We start from the raw sequence: 19,244 nt of genomic DNA on the forward strand, positions 1-19,244 counted from the left end.
TGCAAGTCAACACGCCCACCGGTGTCGTGAGGATCTGCCCTTCAGCTTCATCATCCTGGGTAGGCCACCGCATCTTTATGGGTTGATTTTTCAATGGGACACGGACCAAAAGGACCCCCTCTTAATCATAGAGTGGGTGTTCCTTGGTCACCAGCTGTCCAAGAGCGTCACCAAGCCACAAGAGCTGATGGCCCAGCAGATCACGAGGGCCAGGTCTCGCCTGCGTGTATTGGCAGGGTGCGATTTTGCCAGCATTCACCTCCCTATCCAAACATCCATGGGGACAATATCTCTGGACACTGTGGAAAATTTATACCGGCCTAATGAGAATTTGCAGCTCGCCCGAGACAGCTACACTGGCCAAACTTCAATTGACCATCCAGGCCACAAATTGTTTAATGTTGAATTTAATTTAATTCCAAAAGAGGTTCAAAGCTGCCGCCCACTCAAAGCCCGGACAGTTTTTCCAGATGCATCTGGAGGATCCCACAAGTCAGTGCTTACTTGGAAGGACCCTCAGACTCAGCAGTGGGAAGCCGATGTGCAGATTGTGGAGGGTTCTCTGCAAGTTGCTGAGTTAGATACAGTCATCGGGGCCTTTGAGAAGTTTCCACAGCCTTTTAATCTAGTAACCGGTTCGGCCTATGTAGCAGGTGTAGGGTCCCGGGCAGAACATGCAGTGCACAAAGAAGTTTCCAATCCTGCCATCTATCGCTTGCTCTCACATTAAATACACCTGGTTTCCCACCGAGAGCAACCCTTCTTTGTAATGCACGTAAGATCACACACCGACCTGCCTGGGTTTATTGCCGAGGGAAACCACGGGGCAGACGCCCTAGCCGCACCCCTGCAGCTGGCTGGCCTGCCTAGCACTGACCAGCAGGCCAAATTAAGCCATCAGCAATTCCCCCAGAATGCCCCAGGGCTGCACCGCCAATTTCACCTGCAGCAGGACCAGGCCAATGCGATTGTGGCCACCTGCCCAAATTGCCAGAAGATGGCTCTACCATCATTGGGTTCCGGGCTGAACCCTAGAGGACCCCGCAGGTGGGAGGTCTGGCAAACTGATGTCACCCACGTGTCCGAATTTGGGCAGTTCAAATATGTCCACATATCTGTGGACACCTTCTCGGGGGCAGTCTTTGCCTCAGCCCACACTGGGGAAAAAGCGGCAGATGTACAAAAACATCTGATGCCTGCCTTTGCAGTTTTGGGGACCCCATCTACCATCAAACCAGAAAATGGCCCAGCTTGTACCTCCAAGGCGTTTGGTGAGTTTTTGCAGGAATGGGGGTTACAACATCGGACGGGAATTCCACACTCCCCCACTGGTCAGGCTGTAATAGAACGCACTCACCAAACCTTAAAGCAAGTCCTCGCCCGCCAACGGGGAGATGTCCCAGCTCTGTCCCCACACCTCAGACTTTGTAAAGCGCTCTTTCCTATCAATTTTTTGAATTGCTCTTTCGACACACCCGAGCCACCAGTCCTGAGACACTTCCATCAGCAACAACACATTGGGTTCAAAGAAAAGCCACCTGTCCTTATTAGGGACTCAGACTCTGCAGAAATCCAGGGTCCATTCCAGCTTATCACCAGGGGTCATGGATATGCCTGCGTGTCCACGCCCTCAGGTGTCAGATGGGTCCCTGAGAAACCAATCAAGCCCTATACACCAACGGAGTCTGTTAGCGCGCCTCAAGCTGTAACCCCCCACGGCCAGGAGGACCCCAATGACTGTACGTTTGCACAGAATAGAAAACCTCACAGGAGGAGAAGAGACTCCTGATATTACCTCTTTTATTCACTTGCCTCTAGCTCAGAGAAATTCCATTGTTATGTTTGTTTTAGTATTCATCATGTGTTTCTGCTCTCATTTCATTTCAGGTGCCCACAATGCTCCTCGCAATTGTGGATGCTGTCCTGCATGTAGAGCAGAAGTTACTTTGCTGCCATTCGTTTCCTGCCGTCCTTGTGCTTCGGTGTCTTGAAGCAAGTCATCACTGCCTCCACCACAAAGCCTTCCTCAGCATGCAAGATCGCCTTTGCTGCCAGTGTCACAAAGAGTGATAGAGAGTGGGAGAGCCAAAAGGCAGAGAGCACCGGGGTACAAAGGACTGGACTTTACACATTTTACAGCACCATCTCCAGGAACTGGACTCTGTGCCTTTTTACAGTGTCCCCCTCTCCTTTTTAAAACAAAAAAGGGGGAGATGTAACATTGTGTGTCCTGTACGGGTTTTATTGTGAAGTTGGTTATGTTTTATAAGTTAAGATTTTGGTTTTACCCTCAGTTCCCCCCATGTTCTCCCTCGTAATGGTTTGTTTCTCCCGCCAGTTACCTATCATTGTAACCAACCCCCTTTTCATTTCAAGAAATTTCTATGTCAATCTTCCCTTACCTAACATATGATTTGTCCCCTGAGCCTTTTCCCTCCCCTGGGCCATTCCTATTGGTTCACTTGTGTCCCTCGCTCCTCCCCTGGGCTTCGTTCATTGGTTCCCTCGTGTCTCCTCGTGTCACGCCCTTCCCCTTTATAAGTGCCTCCCCAACGGTTTTTCCCTGATGCTGTTTTTGGCCTCGCCTGGGTCAATAAAGCGCCTTGGCATCCACACGCGTGTCCACTCCTTCCTTCCTTTGCCTCAGTGCTTCGCAGCCCTGCTCAAGCCTGCATCCCCACACCGCAGATGGAGCCACTACTCGGGGTTCTGGCAGAGAACCTGGGAGTGGCGGGATTCGTGCTCTCCAGCTGTCACTCCAGGAGCAGCTGGCCGGCACCCATCAGCTCCAGTGGCCGCAGGATGAGACTGCAAACTTCCCCTTCAAAACACTGCATTTCCTGCTGACCCAGGCCCTGGTGACACTGAGGGACACTTGGAGACCACGATGTCACCATGTGTCTCTGGGGGTGCCTGGTGTCCGGTTTGAGGCACGGTGTGGTGACACCATCCGGTTTGGTCGATTCACATCAACATCACTGCATAAACAGATCGCTCAGCAATTTGGGACAGACGCGATGTTCCAGGTGCAGACGTGTTACGGTGTGGATATCCAAGAATTTTCCTCCAATCCTACTGAGGAGGAGGTGCTGATCCCACCCTTGGAGACCTTTGAGGTCACCGGTGTCACCCAGGAAGGAGAGAGGGCAGTGATCCAGCTCCGCTCCAGTGGGACCTTCAGCAGATACAGCTGCGAGTGGCTGTGACGTGACATCATGGGGAAAACCTGGAGGACAGGGACACCCACTGTGGGGATGGGGACACCCATGCTAAGGCACAGGGGACAATGACACCCACGGGTGATGGGGGACAGGGACACCATGACATGGCACAGGAATGGGGACCCCCACATCTGGGAGGGGACAGACACACCCCTGCCCAGAGGATGCCAGGGACAGGGACGCTGAAATGGACAGAGATAGGAACCCTCCTCTGCTGTCTCTGTCCCTCCCCTCTGCAGACCAGCTCTGTAGGGACCGGCCCTGTGAGCTGGTCATGAGTGGGCTGGGATCCTCCTGACCCCCCCTGAACCTCTCCCACCCCCTTGACACCCCACATGGCTCCCCCTATCTCCTCCTGACACCTGTCAGCCCTAAAGCTCAATCTGAGCCTCCTGAAACCCTTTATTGCTGGGTTGCGTGGCCCCCAGCTTTACTCACCCTGTGTGATGGCCCCCTCTGAACCCCTGACAGCTCCCATGGCTTTCCTGAGCACCCTGATCCCCACCACCACGGTATTCCACCCCACCTGAACTCCCCTCACACCCGCCCTGTGCCCCTGTAATCCCTGACCTCTCTCTGACCCGCCTCACCCTCTTCAACCCCATCGACCACTCATCCCCCTCTTTTTCCCTCCCAGGTGGGAGCATCCCCAGGGCCCCCTCCCACCTCAGAGGGCTCCTCCTGGCCACTACAGCCCCGGCTGGATTGTCTGAGCCACAAGGCAATGAAGGTCACCGTGGTCTCCAGGATCACCAAAGCCACCGTGACCCCCAGAGAAAAGAGGCAACCAAGGCTACCAAGGCCACCACTGCCATTTTCCCTGAGCAGACAAAAGGGAAAAAAGAGGAAGAGAAGAGAAAAAGAAAATTCTACCTACTCCCCACGCCCTAACATTTCATTAACTGCCCTTTACTTCTTTGTAAATTCATTGATTCTTGCCCAAATCCTGTGAATTCCCACATATTAAGCACTTAAACCAAACCAAACTCTATTTCCACATCCCAATTAATTTAACCTAGAAAGGAATAAGAGGAATGTTTCTTTACAAATAGATTGTGTGAATCTGGTGGTGGACAAGGCCTGGGACATGTAGAGAAGGAAGTGAGTGGAGAAACTATCAGTTTCAGAAAATGTTCCTCATTGACATGGACTGCTGCTCAGCAAGGTCCTACGAAATTCCTGAATTTCAAGAAGAAGAATAAAGAATTAACAGGTTTATGAATAATAATTACCCTGCCCAGGGTAAAGTTAAAGCTCATTTTAATGGTCATGTGATTGTGTGGCAGAAGGGCGGGGTGTGTAGCAAGGGGGACGTGCAGTGGCTGGATTGGGATGTCTGCACCTTCCAAATACCTCTGCCAATGGGGAAAGGGAGTGGGAGATATGGGTGGGAAATTGGGATAAAAAGGAGGCTGCATCGTCCAGCAACTTGTGACACCCCGTGGGGAAATTCCCCACGGCCTCTTCCTTTGATCACGAATATAATTACAGGGCACTTCTGTCTCCTTTCTGCAAGTAAACCTCTGGCAAGGTGAATTTTTCTGACCAAAAGGTAGATAGAGGAAATGTTCCATTGTATCCTGAGCTATATGCTCAGCTGAAGCCAGAGTCTCATCCACAAAATGGCGGCTCTGTCCTTTATCCCCCTGGTGTTGCATCAGCCAAATACATATTTATAAGTCATATTTATAAGTCATACATATTCAAACCTTTTCCTTCTAAATCCCTGGCCCCTCCCACAGTCTACCAGCTGACTCTTCCTTGCTGTCCATTGGTGGAGACCTTCCTGCAGTGTCGTTATAGGTGAGATGTTGCCGTGCCACTCCTCCACAGCAACAGGCATTCCCCATTCCCAACTGCCCCGTGCAAGGGGCACGGGTACATGTCCCTGACAATCCTGACAACCACAGCTGTCCTGCAGCAACAATATGGGTGGGGGAAAGGGTGTGATGGGGATTACACAGGATGTCGAAACAACAAACTAAAATCACATAACCATACATCAACAAAACTTCTCTTAACATAAACACAAAGAGCCAATCATCATATTACCCATCACTACCAAAGCTGTGGCTGCCCCACTCTTGGAAGAATTCAAGGGCAGGCTGGGCAGGGCCTGGTGCAGCCCGGCCCAGGGGAAGATGTCCCTGCCCATGGCAGGGCTGGCACCGGACGGGCTTTAAGGTCGCTCCTTCCCAAACCATTGCAGAGCCCCCAGGGCTGGGATGGGGTGGGGTGGGCACTCGGCAGCGCCAGCAGCTCGTGCTGCCGCCTGCTGTTGGCACCTGGAACTGCAGCTGGGGGCAGCGCATGCGCAGTGCCGCTGATCTCCCACGCTCACTGCTGCCCTCCAGTGGACAATTCCTGAACCACAACTGCCAGAATCCCCAAATCCCAGCATGGGTCAGGCTGGAAGGACCCAGAGTGGGCACCTGGCCCAACCTCCCAGCTCAGGCAGCGTCATCCCTGAGACCTGGATTGGGTCCAGAGCAGCCCAGGACAGGACACAGCACTGGGCAGATCTGGTCACAGCACTCCTGATGTGCCTCAGTGGGAAGGACAGAGGGGTACAAACACTACCCTTCCTCCTTGGAAACAGGAGGAAATACTCTGGGTCCTGCTCTTCATGATACACCCTGGATCCCTCCAGGCCGCAGGCCACATGGCCAGCTTCACTGGTCACCCACCAGCACCCCCAGGTCCTTCCCCACAGCTGCTCCAGCAGGACCCTCTGGGCCTGGACTACCACTGGCGACTGTCCCTCCACAGGGACAGGATCAGCCCTTGCCCTCTTGAACCTCCCAATTTCCAGCCTCTAAGGTTCTCCTGAACTGCAGGATGTGGCAGGATGCTCTGCCTGGAATGCGCCCCAGGGACAATGCCCCATTTGTGGCCATCAGGGCTGTCCTGAGAGGGGCCAGGTGCTCCTTTTGGTGCTGAATTGGGCAAAAACCAGATGAAATTACCATCCCTGAATTGCACACTGAGGCTAAAAGACCAGAACTGGGCCTGGCCATCGAGCAACTGACCCTGGGAATGTCCAGTCCCCTCTCAGACAGAGATTCCTCTCCCCTGTTCCTGCTGGAAATGAAATGCGTGTGAGGTTCCTCCCTTGGGAGGGAGTGCTACTGAGGGATCCTCCTCGAGGCAGAGAGAAAGAGACGTTCCCAGGAGTGTTGGTGTGAGGACTGACATTGAGCCCTGCATAAGAATTGTCACTTTGTTCTGGCTTTGTCAGATTCATTTAATGGAATTGTTTTGATAGAATTATTTAATAGAATTTCTTTGCACAATGATACTGGTGGCCACACTGGCTACAGTGGCTGTTGTAACTGTGTGGTGACTCCGGGTCTCTTGGTGATCATGGTGGCCACAGAAGCCTCGTTGATTTTTGTGACCATGAGGCCAGAGTGGCTGTGGTGGTCGCAGTGCCACAGTGACAATGGTGGCCGCAGTGACCTCATGGTGGCAATAGCTGCCAAGGTGGCCAGAGTGGCTGTGGTGGCCTTGGTAGCCTTGGTGGCCTCGTTTCTCCAGAGGTCATGGTGGTCTTGGTGATTGTGGTGGCCACAGGGATGACCTTGGTTGCCATGGCGGCCATGCTTGCCACAGTGACCACAGTGACCTTGGAGACCACAGTGGCCTCGTGGCTCAGAGGATCCCAGTGGCCACTGCCAGGGCCGTGGTGGCCAGGAGGAGTCCTCCGACATGGAAGGGAGCCCTGGGGGCGCTGCCACCTGTCAGACAAAGAGACGGACGTCAGGGGGATCATGGGGGGAGTGAGGGGGTGGGGGAGGACCATAATGGGGGGTTAGGGGTGACAGGAGAGATGGGGGCCATGAGGTGACAGCTGACAGGGTGTTGCGGGGAGGCACAGGGGGGCACGAGGCCCAGGGAGATCAGCAGGGTCATGGTGGTCGTAGGGGTGACAGGGATCAGGGGGAGTCAGGAGGTGCCATGGCAGGTGACAGCTGGGGACAGGGGTTCAGGAAGGGCCATGAGGGCTCCCAGCCCACCCACGTCCAGCACACAGGGCCCAGCCCCACAGCACTGCCTTTGGTGGGGAGGGACAGGATCAGAATGGGGACATCCCTGTCCCTGTGGTCCCCTGGCTGGGCTGTCCCTGACCCTGTCTCCTCCCAGATGTGGCGGTCCCCATCCCGGTGCCCTGTCATGGCCATTCCTGTCCCCGTGCCCACAATGGGTGTCCCGAGATTGGCGTCCCCAGCATGGGCTGTCCCTGTCCCCAAACTCTCAGTCAGTGTCCCCACCCTCTGTGCCCTGTCGTGGGTATTCCCTGTCCACAGTGGCCTTCCCCAGCACTGGGTGTCGCTGTCCCCCCATGCCCAGTGAGTCTCATTGTCCCCTGTGCCTTATCCTGGTGTCCCCATGGCCACAGTGGGTGCCCCCAGCACTTGGTTTCTCACCCCATCCAGTGAGTGTCCCCAGCACTGGCTTTCCCTCTCCTTCTGCCCAGCATGGGGTGTCCTTGTCCCCGCAGCCACACTGGGTGCCCATGTCCCTGCCCTATCCCCAGTGGGTGTCCCCATCGCCCCAGGCTCTCACCTGTGGCGCCACCTTGCAGCCACTCGCAGTTGTATTTGCTGAAGGTCCCTTTGGAGCGGAGCTGGATCCTCGCGCTTTCTCCTTTCTTGCTGACTTCGATGACCTCAAAGGTCTCAAAGGGTGGGATCAGCACCTCCTTCTTGCCAGGATATTTGGAGAATTCCCGGATTTCTGCACCGTGGCACGTGTACACCTGGAACATCGTGTCTATCCCGAATTGCTGGGAGGTTGTTTCACTCTGTGACACCAATATGAATTGACCGAACCGGACGATGTCACCGGGCTGTGCCTTGAACTGGTACCTGCTCACCCACCAGTACACGTTGTGACACTTTGGTCCCTGAGTGACCCTCAGTGTCGCCAGGGCCTGGGTCAGCAGGAAATGCAGAGTTTTGAAGTGGAAGTTCTCCCGGTATTCCTGCCCGGCTGTACGCACGGCTGGGTTGAACTCTCCGTACAGGTCATTCATCGTGTAGGCCATGAGGGCGATGGCCTGGGCTGGGGATGACAGAGGGGACACACGGGACCCCCGACTCTGCCACTCAGCTCTGGCCTTAGTCCAGGCCTGGGCAAAGAGAGGGTTCTGCCCAAAGTCGGAGCGGTTGAGGGCTGGCAACGCCTCAGTCATGGCAGGGCCGCAGCCCTGGTACTGGTCATCGAAGGAGTCCTGGGCCATGTCCAGGGTCTCCACCTTGATGCCCGTGGTGGCCACGGCAATTGCCAGCAGTGCCAGGGTCTGAGCCAGGGGGGCCATGGCAGAGAGAGGCCACAGGGACCGGTGTGGACACTGGAGGACACAGAGGGGACACAGAGGAGACACAGGGAGGGTTCATCAGTGAGGGACTGGGGAGGGGAGTGGGGTCAGCCCAGGGGGAAGGGAGGCACTCCTGGCCAGCAGAGCCCTGGGCATGTCTGGGCTCCCTCATCCCAAATCCTGGGGTTACTTATCCCTCCCCAATGTCCCCCAGCCCCAGGAACCCCAATCCCACACTACCGTGTCCTCCTGGCCCCCCAGAAGCCCAATCCTACTCCCATGACTACACGTCCCCTCAAATCCTGGGGTCACTCCCAGAGCCCTTCAGTGTCCCTCTCAGTTGGTCCCCAGACCCCACTCCTACTCCCATTCCCCAGTTCCTTTGGTGTCACCCCAGGACATCAACCCAAATCCAGGCATCACCCTCTGCCCCCACTGTGTCTCCCATCCTCCCCATCACCCCAATCCCACCCCACTCTCACCATCCCGTGTCCCCCCTCATTTTCCCCCAGAGCCCCTCATGACCCCAATCCCAGACCTGTGACTCCCCCAGTGTCCCCCCAGCACCGCAATCCCAATCCCTCAGTCCCGTGTCCCCCCAAGAGTCCCCCTGGAGTCCCCCCAGCCCCAATACCAAAATCAGCTGGAGTGAACTCCCGGATGGAACTGGAGGTAGCATAAAAACTGAATTCTTTATCAGCTCAGACTCACAGTGGATCTGTCCTGGTCCTGCAGGTCACAGGGGACTTTGCCACAGGGTCTTTATCCACCACAATTGCAAATATTCGTTATAATGTGTCCCTCACCTAGTACAGAAACTGCACATTTCCTAGCAATAATTTGCATGGCTCCACCTCTTTCTTGAAATCCTTTTATGGTCCTGGAGAGTCCTAAAAATGAGTTTACTCAGTGAGGTTTTCACTGAGGGCCCCAGTGTGCCAGATAACCTCACCTTGAACTTTCACCTTTGGCAGACACTGCTCCTTCTGTGGTACAGAATTTGCCAAAACCCCTCACAGGAGTGCCCTTTATCTCTTTCTTCACAGGTTCCACCCACCTTTGTTCTTCTCTGTACACACTTCTACATCCTTTTCTTGGTTTTTACTACTTCTTTTTAAACCCTATTAAGCACCTTTAAGGGAATCTCAATTTCTATTCTCTCTCTTATTGTTCACCCTCCAGGACCCCAATCCCACAGTCCCACGTTCCCCCAGTCCCCCCCAGTCCCACTCCCCACTGCTCACTGAGTTGCTGCCACACCTCAGATACCACTTGGGATCCCCTATCAGATGCCATCCCTGCAGGCACCTTGAGCTGGGGATGATCTCTTGGGGGAGTGCCTGGGTGACTTCCCTGGCCTTGCTGGTTTGGCAGGAGAAGCTCTGGACCTCCAAGAAGGGATCCACCAACACCAGGAGATACCTGAGCCTATGTTGGCGTGGTAGCTCAGAAAATCCATTTGCCAGTAATCCCCAGGAGTGTTTCCTCTTTCAGTGATGCCTGGAGGTGATGGTTTTGAATACAAAGGAACCTCTCGTGCAGCTTTAGTGCAAGTCTATTTCCCACAGGGATTTGTCAGTCCCCAGGCTGGTGTGCCCTGGGTTGTAGAACGGCCACGCCTTGGGGCAGCTCAGCTCAGCTCAGGCACCCAGGCACTCCCCCAAGAGATCATCCCCACGCTCAAGGTGCCCACAGGCATGTCTGTTGAGGGATTTTTGCAGGAAAACGGACACAGTGCCCAAGCAGCCTTTAAGGGGTCTGAGTAGAATTTCTCATTGTCCCCGATAGCTCAAAAACAGGAAGAGCCTACTCAGGAGAAAAACGAGTCCAGGATGTGGGGCGGGCTAAGAAGACAGAGCAAAAAACCACAGCGGAGCGCCTGAAGGGAAAACAATAAACCACAATGAGATGCATGAAGAAAGAAGACTGAACAATGAGCTGAAGGCTTGAGACGCGTGCACAGCCAGGCTAAACCAATCATGTATTAGCCTGAGGCGCGTGAACAGTAGAACAAAGCATAAATACATTTTGTTCTTGTAATAAATTTGACTTCACTTGGTCATATTGATCATGGCGTGATATCCCATTGCTGATCCTCCGCAGATGGCATCTGATAGGGGACCCCAGTTGGTATCTGAGGTGTGACTGCAACTCAATGAGCACTGGGGAGTGGGACTGGGGGCAACTGGGGGGACATGGGACGGTGGGATTGGGGTCCTGGGGACTGAGCAATAAGAGAGAGAATAGAAAGTTTTACATCCCTTAATGGTGCTGGGTACAGCTTAAAGATGAACAGGTAAAAACACAGCGGGGCAAAGGTGGCTGTAACCTGTGGAGAAAGAGATAAAGGGAACTGCAGTGAGGGGTTTTTGGCAAGTTCTGTACCACAGAAGGAGCAGCGCCTGCCCAAAGCAAAAGTTTGAGGCAAGGTCACGTGGGATATTGGGGCACTCAGTGAAAACCACAATGAGAAAACTCATTTTAATGAGTCTCCAGCACAATAAAAAGCAGCAGAGCCAGGCAGATTATTTACGGAAAAAAGTGCTGGTTCCTGTATTAGATAAAGACACAAATTCATGAATATTTATAATTATGATGCATAAATACCCAATGGCAAAGTCCCCCCTGAGCTGCAGGACCAGGAGAGAAATGCTGTGAGTCCGAGCTGATCAAGAATTCCGGCTTTCTGATACCTGCAGTTCCATCAGGGACTTTCACTCTGTCCCATTTCAGCATCAGGGGCTGGGTACCCTTGTGGGGGAACATGGGACAGCGGGATTGGGGTCTGGGGGGGCACTGGGGTGTCACAGAACAGGGACTGGGGTGCTGGGGTGGTCTGGGGGCCAGCAGTGGGAGACACAGGACCATGGGAGTGGCAGTGGGGTGATGGGGGACGCTTCGGGGGCCCATGGGACTGGATCGGGGTCCAGGGGTCACTGGGGAGGTCATGGGACTGAGAGTGGGATTGGGGTAAGGGGAGGAGGGGACAGGGACAGTGGGACCCATTGGGGACCCCAAACCTTGGGCCAGGGTCCTGGGGGACATGGGGCCACTGGGAGGGGTACAAGGGACTGGGAGAGGGATTGGGGTAATGGAAACACTGGGAAACACCGGGAGGGGGGACACAGAACTGTGGGAGTGGGATTGAGAGTCTGGGGGTCACTCGGGTTACTGGGGGGGGTCAGGAAATGACCCCAAGATTTGAGTCAGGGTCCTGAGGGTGGCTGACAAGACACCTTGAGGGGGGATATAGGACTGTGGGACTGGGATTGGGAGTCGGGGGGTCTGGGGGACACTGGGCATCCAGGAGTGACCCCTGGATTTGGGATCAGATTCCAGGACATGTCCAGGGGTCATGTCCAGCTCCTTTAACGCCTCTCCTGCAGAGCGCCTCATTTCCTAAAATAAAGCAGTTCCTGGAGTTTTTGTTCGAGGGAAATCAAAGCTTTATTTTTCAAACTTCTGTCTACAAAGAGTGCTGGAGAAATGTTCCTCCCTTTTTCCTCATTCACTGCAGACCCTGAGAAAGGACCTGGAGGGGCTGGAGCATGACCAGGGAAGGGATGGAGCTGGGGAAGGGTCTGGAGCAGCAGCAAGGGCTGACGGAGCTGCTGGGGGCTGCTCGGTGCAATTTGAAAAGGATTAATAATCAGTTTGGGGCCTGTTCCAAATTTCCTGATTTGAGGCAATGCAACAGAAGAAGCACTGGGAGGAAAGAAAGAAAAACAAACAGAATGAGAAAGGAAGAAAAATAAAATGGAGAAAGGGGGACAGAGGCTGCACCACCTATTTTGTGATGAAAAACCCTCATGTTTCACTCAGGAAACTCTTTTTTCTTTCAAATCAGGGATTTTCCCTCTTTACCCACTCATCTCCTTGGCAGTGCTGGGGGACACTGCAGGGGGCAGGGGGTGATCCCTGCATTTGGGTTGGGCTCCTGGGGTGTATCATTTGCAACAAGTCCAAAGGGGTCACCAGACTGGGAGTGGGATTGGGGCAAGGAGGGGGGGCAAGAGTGACACTGGGAAGGTCAGGGGGTGACCCCAGATTTGGGTTGGGGTCCTGGAGGGTCTGAAGGGACACTGGGGACATTACAGCAAGAATGCAGGTGTGGGATTTGGGCCCCTGGGAGACTGGAGGACACTGGGTCACCCAGGAATGACCCCAGGATTTGAGATCAGGCTCCCAGGATGTGTACAGAGCTCTCTTGGCCAAGGCTGCCCTCCCTCTCCTGGGGCTGACACCACCCTCCTTCCCCAGCCCCTGATGGATGGATCTTCTCTGTGTCCCATTGTCCCCCCATGTCCCCTCAGCATCCTCTCAGTGCCACATCAGTGTCCTGCCGTGTTCCTCAGTGTTCCCCATGTCCCACAGTGTCCCCTCAGTTTCCCAATGTCCCCCGGTGTTTCACACTAGTCCTGGTGGCCACTGCCTTCTCTGGACTCCCAGGTTAGGACCCTGGCACTGCTGGCAATGACCGTGGCAAACACAGGCTTCACAGTTGTCCCCCTGGACATGGCTTGGAACTCCTTTGATGACCAGCATCCAGGCTGCCGACACGCCATGACAGAGTTGTTACCAGCCCTCAACCACTTTGAGTTCCAGCAGAATCCTCTGTTTGCCCAGACCTGGATGCTGGCTGCGGCCGAGTGGTGGAGGCGGGTCCACCTGTGACTCCTCTGTCCCCAGCCCAGGCCATCGCCCTCATGACCTACACGATGAAGGACGTGTACAAGGAGTTCAATGCCACCGTGCATGTGGCCGGGCACTCCCACCAGCAATACCGGGACAACTTCTGTAGCATTGTGCGCTACAGAATGCTACCAACAGCCCCTGGAGCTCTCCTGGTTTTGTCATCAGGAAGCGTGGAGGTGGCAGGTGGCATCTTCTCCACAATCTGAGGAAAATCAAAAATGTCATTGGAGACATGGGTTGCATCCAGCCAGGGATGCCTTCCCCATCTGTGCTCCCACAAAATTGGAAATTGGCAGTTATTGACATCAAAGACTCTTTCTTTCACATTCCCCTTCACCCAGATGATGCGCCATGGTTTGCTGTCTCTGTGCCCCCCATCAACAGAGGAGCTCCCATGAAGCGCTACCACTGGTGCGTTCTTCCTCAGGGAATGAAGAACAGCCCCACTATCTGACAGTGGTGTGTTGCTAGGGTTCTGTCCCCTGTGCGCGCAAGGGAGAAAAAATGCATAATATATCATTACATGGATGAGATCCTTAATTTGTGCCCCTGATGATGACACGCTTGCACGCGCCTTAGAGGACACGATTACAGCCTTGTCAGTGGCAGGATTTGAGCTGCAAACAGAGAAAGTCCAACACCTGCTGCCTTGGAAGTATCTGAGATCACCAACCGTACCATTACACCCCAAAAAATCCTAATTCACACTAACCCTAAAACCCTAAGAGACCTGCACCAGCTCTGTGGATCCCTCAACTGGAGCAGGCCCTGGTTAGGACTCACCACAAGAGATTTATCCCCTCTATTCAACTTGTTAAAAGGGGGGGAGACCCAGGATTCCCCGAGGTCCCTGACTCCGGAGGCAAGGGCAGCACTCGAGAAGGTCCAGTCCACCATTGCAAGTCGACACGCCCACCGGTGCCGTGAGGATCTGCCCTTCAGCTTCATCATCCTGGGTAGGCCACCGCATCTTTATGGGTTGATTTTTCATGGGACACGGACCAAAAGGACCCCCTCTTAATCATAGAGTGGGTGTTCCTTGGTCACCAGCTGTCCAAGAGCATCACCAAGCCACAAGAGCTGATGGCCCAGCTGATCACGAGGGCTAGGGCTCGCCTGCGTGTGTTGGCAGGGTGCGATTTTGCATGCATTCACCTCCCTATCCAAACATCCATGGGGACGATACACTGGACACTGTGGAAAATTTATACCGTTCTAGTCAGAATTTGCAGTTCGCCCTAGACAGCTACACTGGCCAAATTTCAACCGACCATCCAGGCCACAAATTGTTTAATGTTGAATTTAATTTAATTCCAAAAGAGGTTCAAAGTTGCCACCCACTCAAAGCCCGGACAGTTTTTACAGATGCATCTGGAGGATCCCACAAGTCAGTGCTTACTTGGAAGGACCCTCAGACTCAGCAGTGGGAAGCCGATGTGCAGATTGTGGAGGGTTCTCTGCAAGTTGCTGAGTTAGATGCAGTCATCAGGGCCTTTGAGAAGTTTCCACAGCCTTTTAATCTAGTAACCGGTTCAGCCTATGTAGCAGGCGTAGGGTCCCGGGCAGAACCTGCAGTGCACAAAGAAGTTTCCAATCCTGCCATCTATCGCTTGCTCTCACATTAAATACACCTGGTTTCCCACCGAGAGCAACCCTTCTTCGTAATGCACGTAAGATCACACACCGACCTCCCTGGGTTTATTGCCAAGGGAAACCGCGGGGCAGACGCCCCAGCCGCACCCCTGCAGCTGGCTGGCCTGCCTAGCACTGACCAGCAGGCCAAATTAAGCCATCAGCAATTCCCCCAGAATGCCCCAGGGCTGCACTGCCAATTTCACCTGCAGCGGGACCAGGCCAATGCGATTGTGGCCACCTGTCCAAATTGCCAGAAGACGGCTCTACCATCATTGGGTTCCGGGCTGAACCCTAGAGGACTCTGCAGCTGCGAGGTCTGGCAAACTGATGTCACCCACGTGTCCGAATTTGGGCAGTTCAAATATGTCCACATATCTGTGGACACCTTCTCGGGGGCAGTCTTAGCCTCAGCCCACACTGGGGAAAGAGCGGCAGATGCACAAAAACATCTGATGCCTGCCTTTGCAGTTTTGGGGATCCCATCTACCATCAAAGCAGAAAATGGCCCAGCTTGTACCTCCAAGGCGTTTGGTGAGTTTTTGCAGGAATGGGGGGTACAACATTGGACGGGAATTCCACACTCCCCCACTGGTCAGGCTGTAATAGAACGCACTCACCAAACCTTAAAGCAAGTCCTCGCCCGCCAACGGGGAGATGTCCAAGCTCTGTCCCCACACCTCAGACTTTGTAAAGCGCTCTTTACTATCAATTTTTTGAATTGCTCTTTCGACACACCCGAGCCACCAGTCCTGAGACACTTCCATCAGCAACACTATGGGTTCAAAGAAAAGCCACCTGTCCTTATTAGGGACCCAGACTCTGCAGAAATCCAGGGTCCATTCCAGCTTATCACTTGGGGTCATGGAAATGCCTGCGTGTCCACGCCCTCAGGTGTCAGATGGGTCCCTGAGAAACCAATCAAGCCCTATACACCAATGGAATCTGTTAGCGCGCCTCAAGCTGTAACCCCCCACGGCCAGGAGGACCCCAATGACCGTACGTTTGCACAGAATAGAAAACCTCGCAGGAGGGGAAGACACTCCTGATATTACCTCTTTTATTCACTTGCCTCTCCCTCAGAGAAATTCCGTTGTTATGTTTTAGTATTCATCAGTGTTCTGCTCTCATTTCATTTCAGGCGCCCACAATGCTCCTCGCAATTGTGGATGCTGTCCTGCATGAAGAGCAGAAGTTACTTTGCTGCCATTTGTTTCCAGCCATCCTTGTGCCTCGGTGTCTTGAAGCAAGTCATCACTGCCTCCACCTCAAAGCCTTCCTCAGCATGCAAGATCGCCTTTGCGGCCGGTGTCACAAAGAGTGATAGAGAGTGGGAGAGCCAAAAGGCAGAGAGCACCAGAGTACAAATGACTGGACTTTACACATTTTACAGCACCATCCCCAGGAACTGGACTCTGTGCCTTTTTACAGTGTCCCCCTCTCCTTTTTAAAACAAAAAAGGGGGAGATGTAACATTGTGTGTCCTGTACGGGTTTTATTGTGAAGTTGGTTATGTTTTATAAGTTAAGATTTTGGTTTGACCCTCAGTTCCCCCCATGTTCTCCCTCATTATGGTTTGTTTCTCCCGCCAGTTACCTATCATTGTAACCAACCCCTTTCATTTCAAGAAATTTCTATGTCAATCTTCCCTTACCTAACATATGATTTGTCCCCTGAGCCTTTTCCCTCCCCTGGGCCATTCCTATTGGTTCACTTGTGTCCCTCGCTCCTCCCCTGGGCTTCGTTCATTGGTTCCCTCGTGTCTCCTCGTGTCACGCCCTTCCCCTTTATAAGTGCCTCCCCAACGGTTTTTCTCTGACACCATCACTGGCCCCACCTGGGTCTAAAAAGCGCCTTGGCATCCACATGCGTGTCCACTCCTTCCTTCCTTTGCCTCAGTGCTTCGCAGCCCTGCTCTCGCCTGCATCCCCACACCGCAGATGGAGCCACTACTCGGGGTTCTGGCAGAAAACCTGGGAGATGCAGGATTTGTGCTCTCCAGCGGTCACTCCAGGAGCGGCTGGCCGGCACCCATCAGCTCCAGTGGCCGCAGGATGAGACTGCAAACTTCCCCTTCAAAACACTGCATTTCATGCTGACCCAGGCCCTGGTGACACTGAGGGACACTCGGGGACCACGGTGTCACCATGTGTCTCTGGGGGTGCCTGGTGTCCGGTTTGAGGCACGGTGTGGTGACACCATCCGGTTTGGTCGATTCACATCGACATCACTGCATAAACAGATCGCTCAGCAATTTGGGACAGACACGATGTTCCAGGTGCAGACGTGTTACGGCGTGGATATCCAAGAATTTTCCTCCAGTCCTACTGAGGAGGAGGTGCTGATCCCACCCTTGGAGACCTTTGAGGTCACCGGTGTCACCCAGGAAGGAGAGAGGGCAGTGATCCAGCTCCGCTCCAGAGGGACCTTCAGCAGATACAGCTGCGAGTGGCTGTGACGTGACATCATGGGGAAAACCTGGAGGACAGGGACACCCACTGCGGGGATGGGGACACCCATGCTAAGGCACAGGGGACAATGACACCCACGGGTGATGGGGGACAGGGACACCCATGACATGGCACAGGAATGGGGACCCCCACATCTGGGAGGGGACAGACACACCCCTGCCCAGAGGATGCCAGGGACAGGGACGCTGAAATGGACAGAGATAGGAACCCTCCTCTGCTGTCTCTGTCCCTCCCCTCTGCAGACCAGCTCTGTAGGGACCGGCCCTGTGAGCTGGTCATGAGTGGGCTGGGATCCTCCTGACCCCCCCTGAACCTCTCCCACCCCCTTGACACCCCTCATGGCTCCCCCTATCTCCTCCTGACACCTGTCAGCCCTAAAGCTCAATCTGAGCCTCCTGAAACCCTTTATTGCTCCCTATATTACCCCACTGCCCCCCTGACACCCCATCATCCCTAAAGCGCCCATGGCCCCTTGACCATCAATCTCCCTCCTGCACACCAGCCACTGCTCACCCCCAATGCTCCCACTGCCCGTGGCCCCCATCTTTACTCACCCTGTGTGATGGCCCCCTCTGAACCCCTGACAGCTCCCATGGCTTTCCTGAGCACCCTGATCCCCACCACCACGGTATTCCACCCCACCTGAACTCCCCTCACACCCCCCCTGTACCCCTGTAATCCCTGACCCCTCTCTGACCCACCTCACCCTCTTCAACCCCATCGACCACTCATTCTCCTCTTTTTCCTCCCAGGTGGGAGCATCCCCAGGGCCCCTTCCCACCTCAGAGGGCTTCTCCTGGCCACTACAGCCCCGGCTGGATTGTCTGAGCCACAGGGCAATGAAGGTCACCGTGGTCTCCAGGATCACCAAAGCCACCGTGACCCCCAGAGAAAAGAGGCAACCAAGGCTACCAAGGCCACCACTGCCATTTTCCCTGAGCAGAAAAAAGGGAAAAAAGAGGAAGAGAAGAGAAAAAGAAAATTCTACCTACTCCCCACGCCCTAACATTTCATTAACTGCCCTTTACTTCTTTGAAAATTCATTGATTCTTGCCCAAATCCTGTGAATTCCCACATATTCAGCACTTAAACCAAACCAAACTCTATTTCCGCATCCCAATTAATTTAACCTAGAAAGGAATAAGAGGAATGTTTCTTTACAAATAGATTGTGTGAATCTGGTGGTAGAGACTTGTAGAGAAGGAAGTGAGCGGAGAAACTATCAGTTTCAGAAAATGTTCCTCATTGACATGGACTGCTGCTCAGCAAGGTCCTACCAAATTCCTGAATTTCAAGAAGAAGAACAAAGATTTAACAGGCTTATGAATATTAATTACTCTGCCCAGGGTAAAGTTAAAGCTCATTTTAATGATCATGTGATTGTGTGGCAGAAGGGTGGGGTGTGTAGCAAGGGGGACGTGCAGTGGCTGGATTGGGAAGTCTGCACCTTCCAAATACCTCTGCCAATGGGGAAAGGGAGTGGGAGATATGGGTGGGAAATTGGGGTAAAAAGGAGGCTGCATCGTCCAGCAACTTGTGACACCCTGTGGGGAAATTCCCCACGGCCTCTTCCTTTGATCACGAATAAAATTACAGGGCACTTCTGTCTCCTTTCTGCAAGTAAACCTCTGGCAAGGTGAATTTTTCTGACCAAAAGGTAGATAGAGGAAATGTTCCATTGTATCCTGAGCTATATGCTTAGCTGAAGCCAGAGTCTCATCAATGGCGGCTCTGTCCTTTATCCCCCTGGTGTTCCATCAGCCAAATACATATTTATAAGTCATATTTATAAGTCATACATATTCAAACATTTTCCTTCTAAATCCCTGGCCCCTCCCACAGTCTACCAGCTGACTCTTCCTTGCTGTCCATTGGTGGAGACCTTCCTGCAGTGTGATTGGAGGT

The 19,244-nt window shown here is 53.7% G+C and overlaps 2 protein-coding genes across 3 annotated transcripts; one reads left to right on the forward strand and one right to left on the reverse strand.

Moving 5' to 3' along the window:
• Positions 1 to 6,433: 6,433 nt before the first annotated feature.
• Positions 6,434 to 9,434, reverse strand: LOC139585431 (erythroblast NAD(P)(+)--arginine ADP-ribosyltransferase-like). 2 transcript variants are annotated; one of them, XM_071418187.1, is made up of 3 exons: positions 9,253 to 9,434; positions 7,788 to 8,574; positions 6,434 to 6,958 (listed from the first exon to the last, which is right to left on the reverse strand). In XM_071418187.1, exons 2-3 carry the CDS (start codon positions 8,539 to 8,541, stop codon positions 6,873 to 6,875), a joined length of 840 nt encoding a protein of 279 aa, XP_071274288.1. In that variant the 5' UTR covers positions 8,542 to 8,574; positions 9,253 to 9,434; the 3' UTR covers positions 6,434 to 6,872. The 2 variants fall into 2 exon arrangements, with proteins under 2 accessions (XP_071274288.1, XP_071274286.1); XM_071418185.1 differs by having other exon boundaries at positions 9,176 to 9,434.
• A 3,324-nt stretch (positions 9,435 to 12,758) lies between these two features.
• On the forward strand, positions 12,759 to 17,326 carry LOC139585420 (NAD(P)(+)--arginine ADP-ribosyltransferase 2-like). Its single transcript, XM_071418175.1, has 2 exons — positions 12,759 to 13,211; positions 16,768 to 17,326. Exons 1-2 carry the CDS (start codon positions 13,015 to 13,017, stop codon positions 17,324 to 17,326), a joined length of 756 nt encoding a protein of 251 aa, XP_071274276.1. The 5' UTR covers positions 12,759 to 13,014.
• Positions 17,327 to 19,244: the final 1,918 nt, after the last annotated feature.

The sequence above is a fragment of the Agelaius tricolor genome, unplaced genomic scaffold, assembly GCF_023055355.1.
Source record: "Agelaius tricolor isolate 1412-34295 unplaced genomic scaffold, bAgeTri1.0.p SCAF_78, whole genome shotgun sequence".
Taxonomy (NCBI): Eukaryota; Metazoa; Chordata; class Aves; order Passeriformes; family Icteridae; genus Agelaius; species Agelaius tricolor.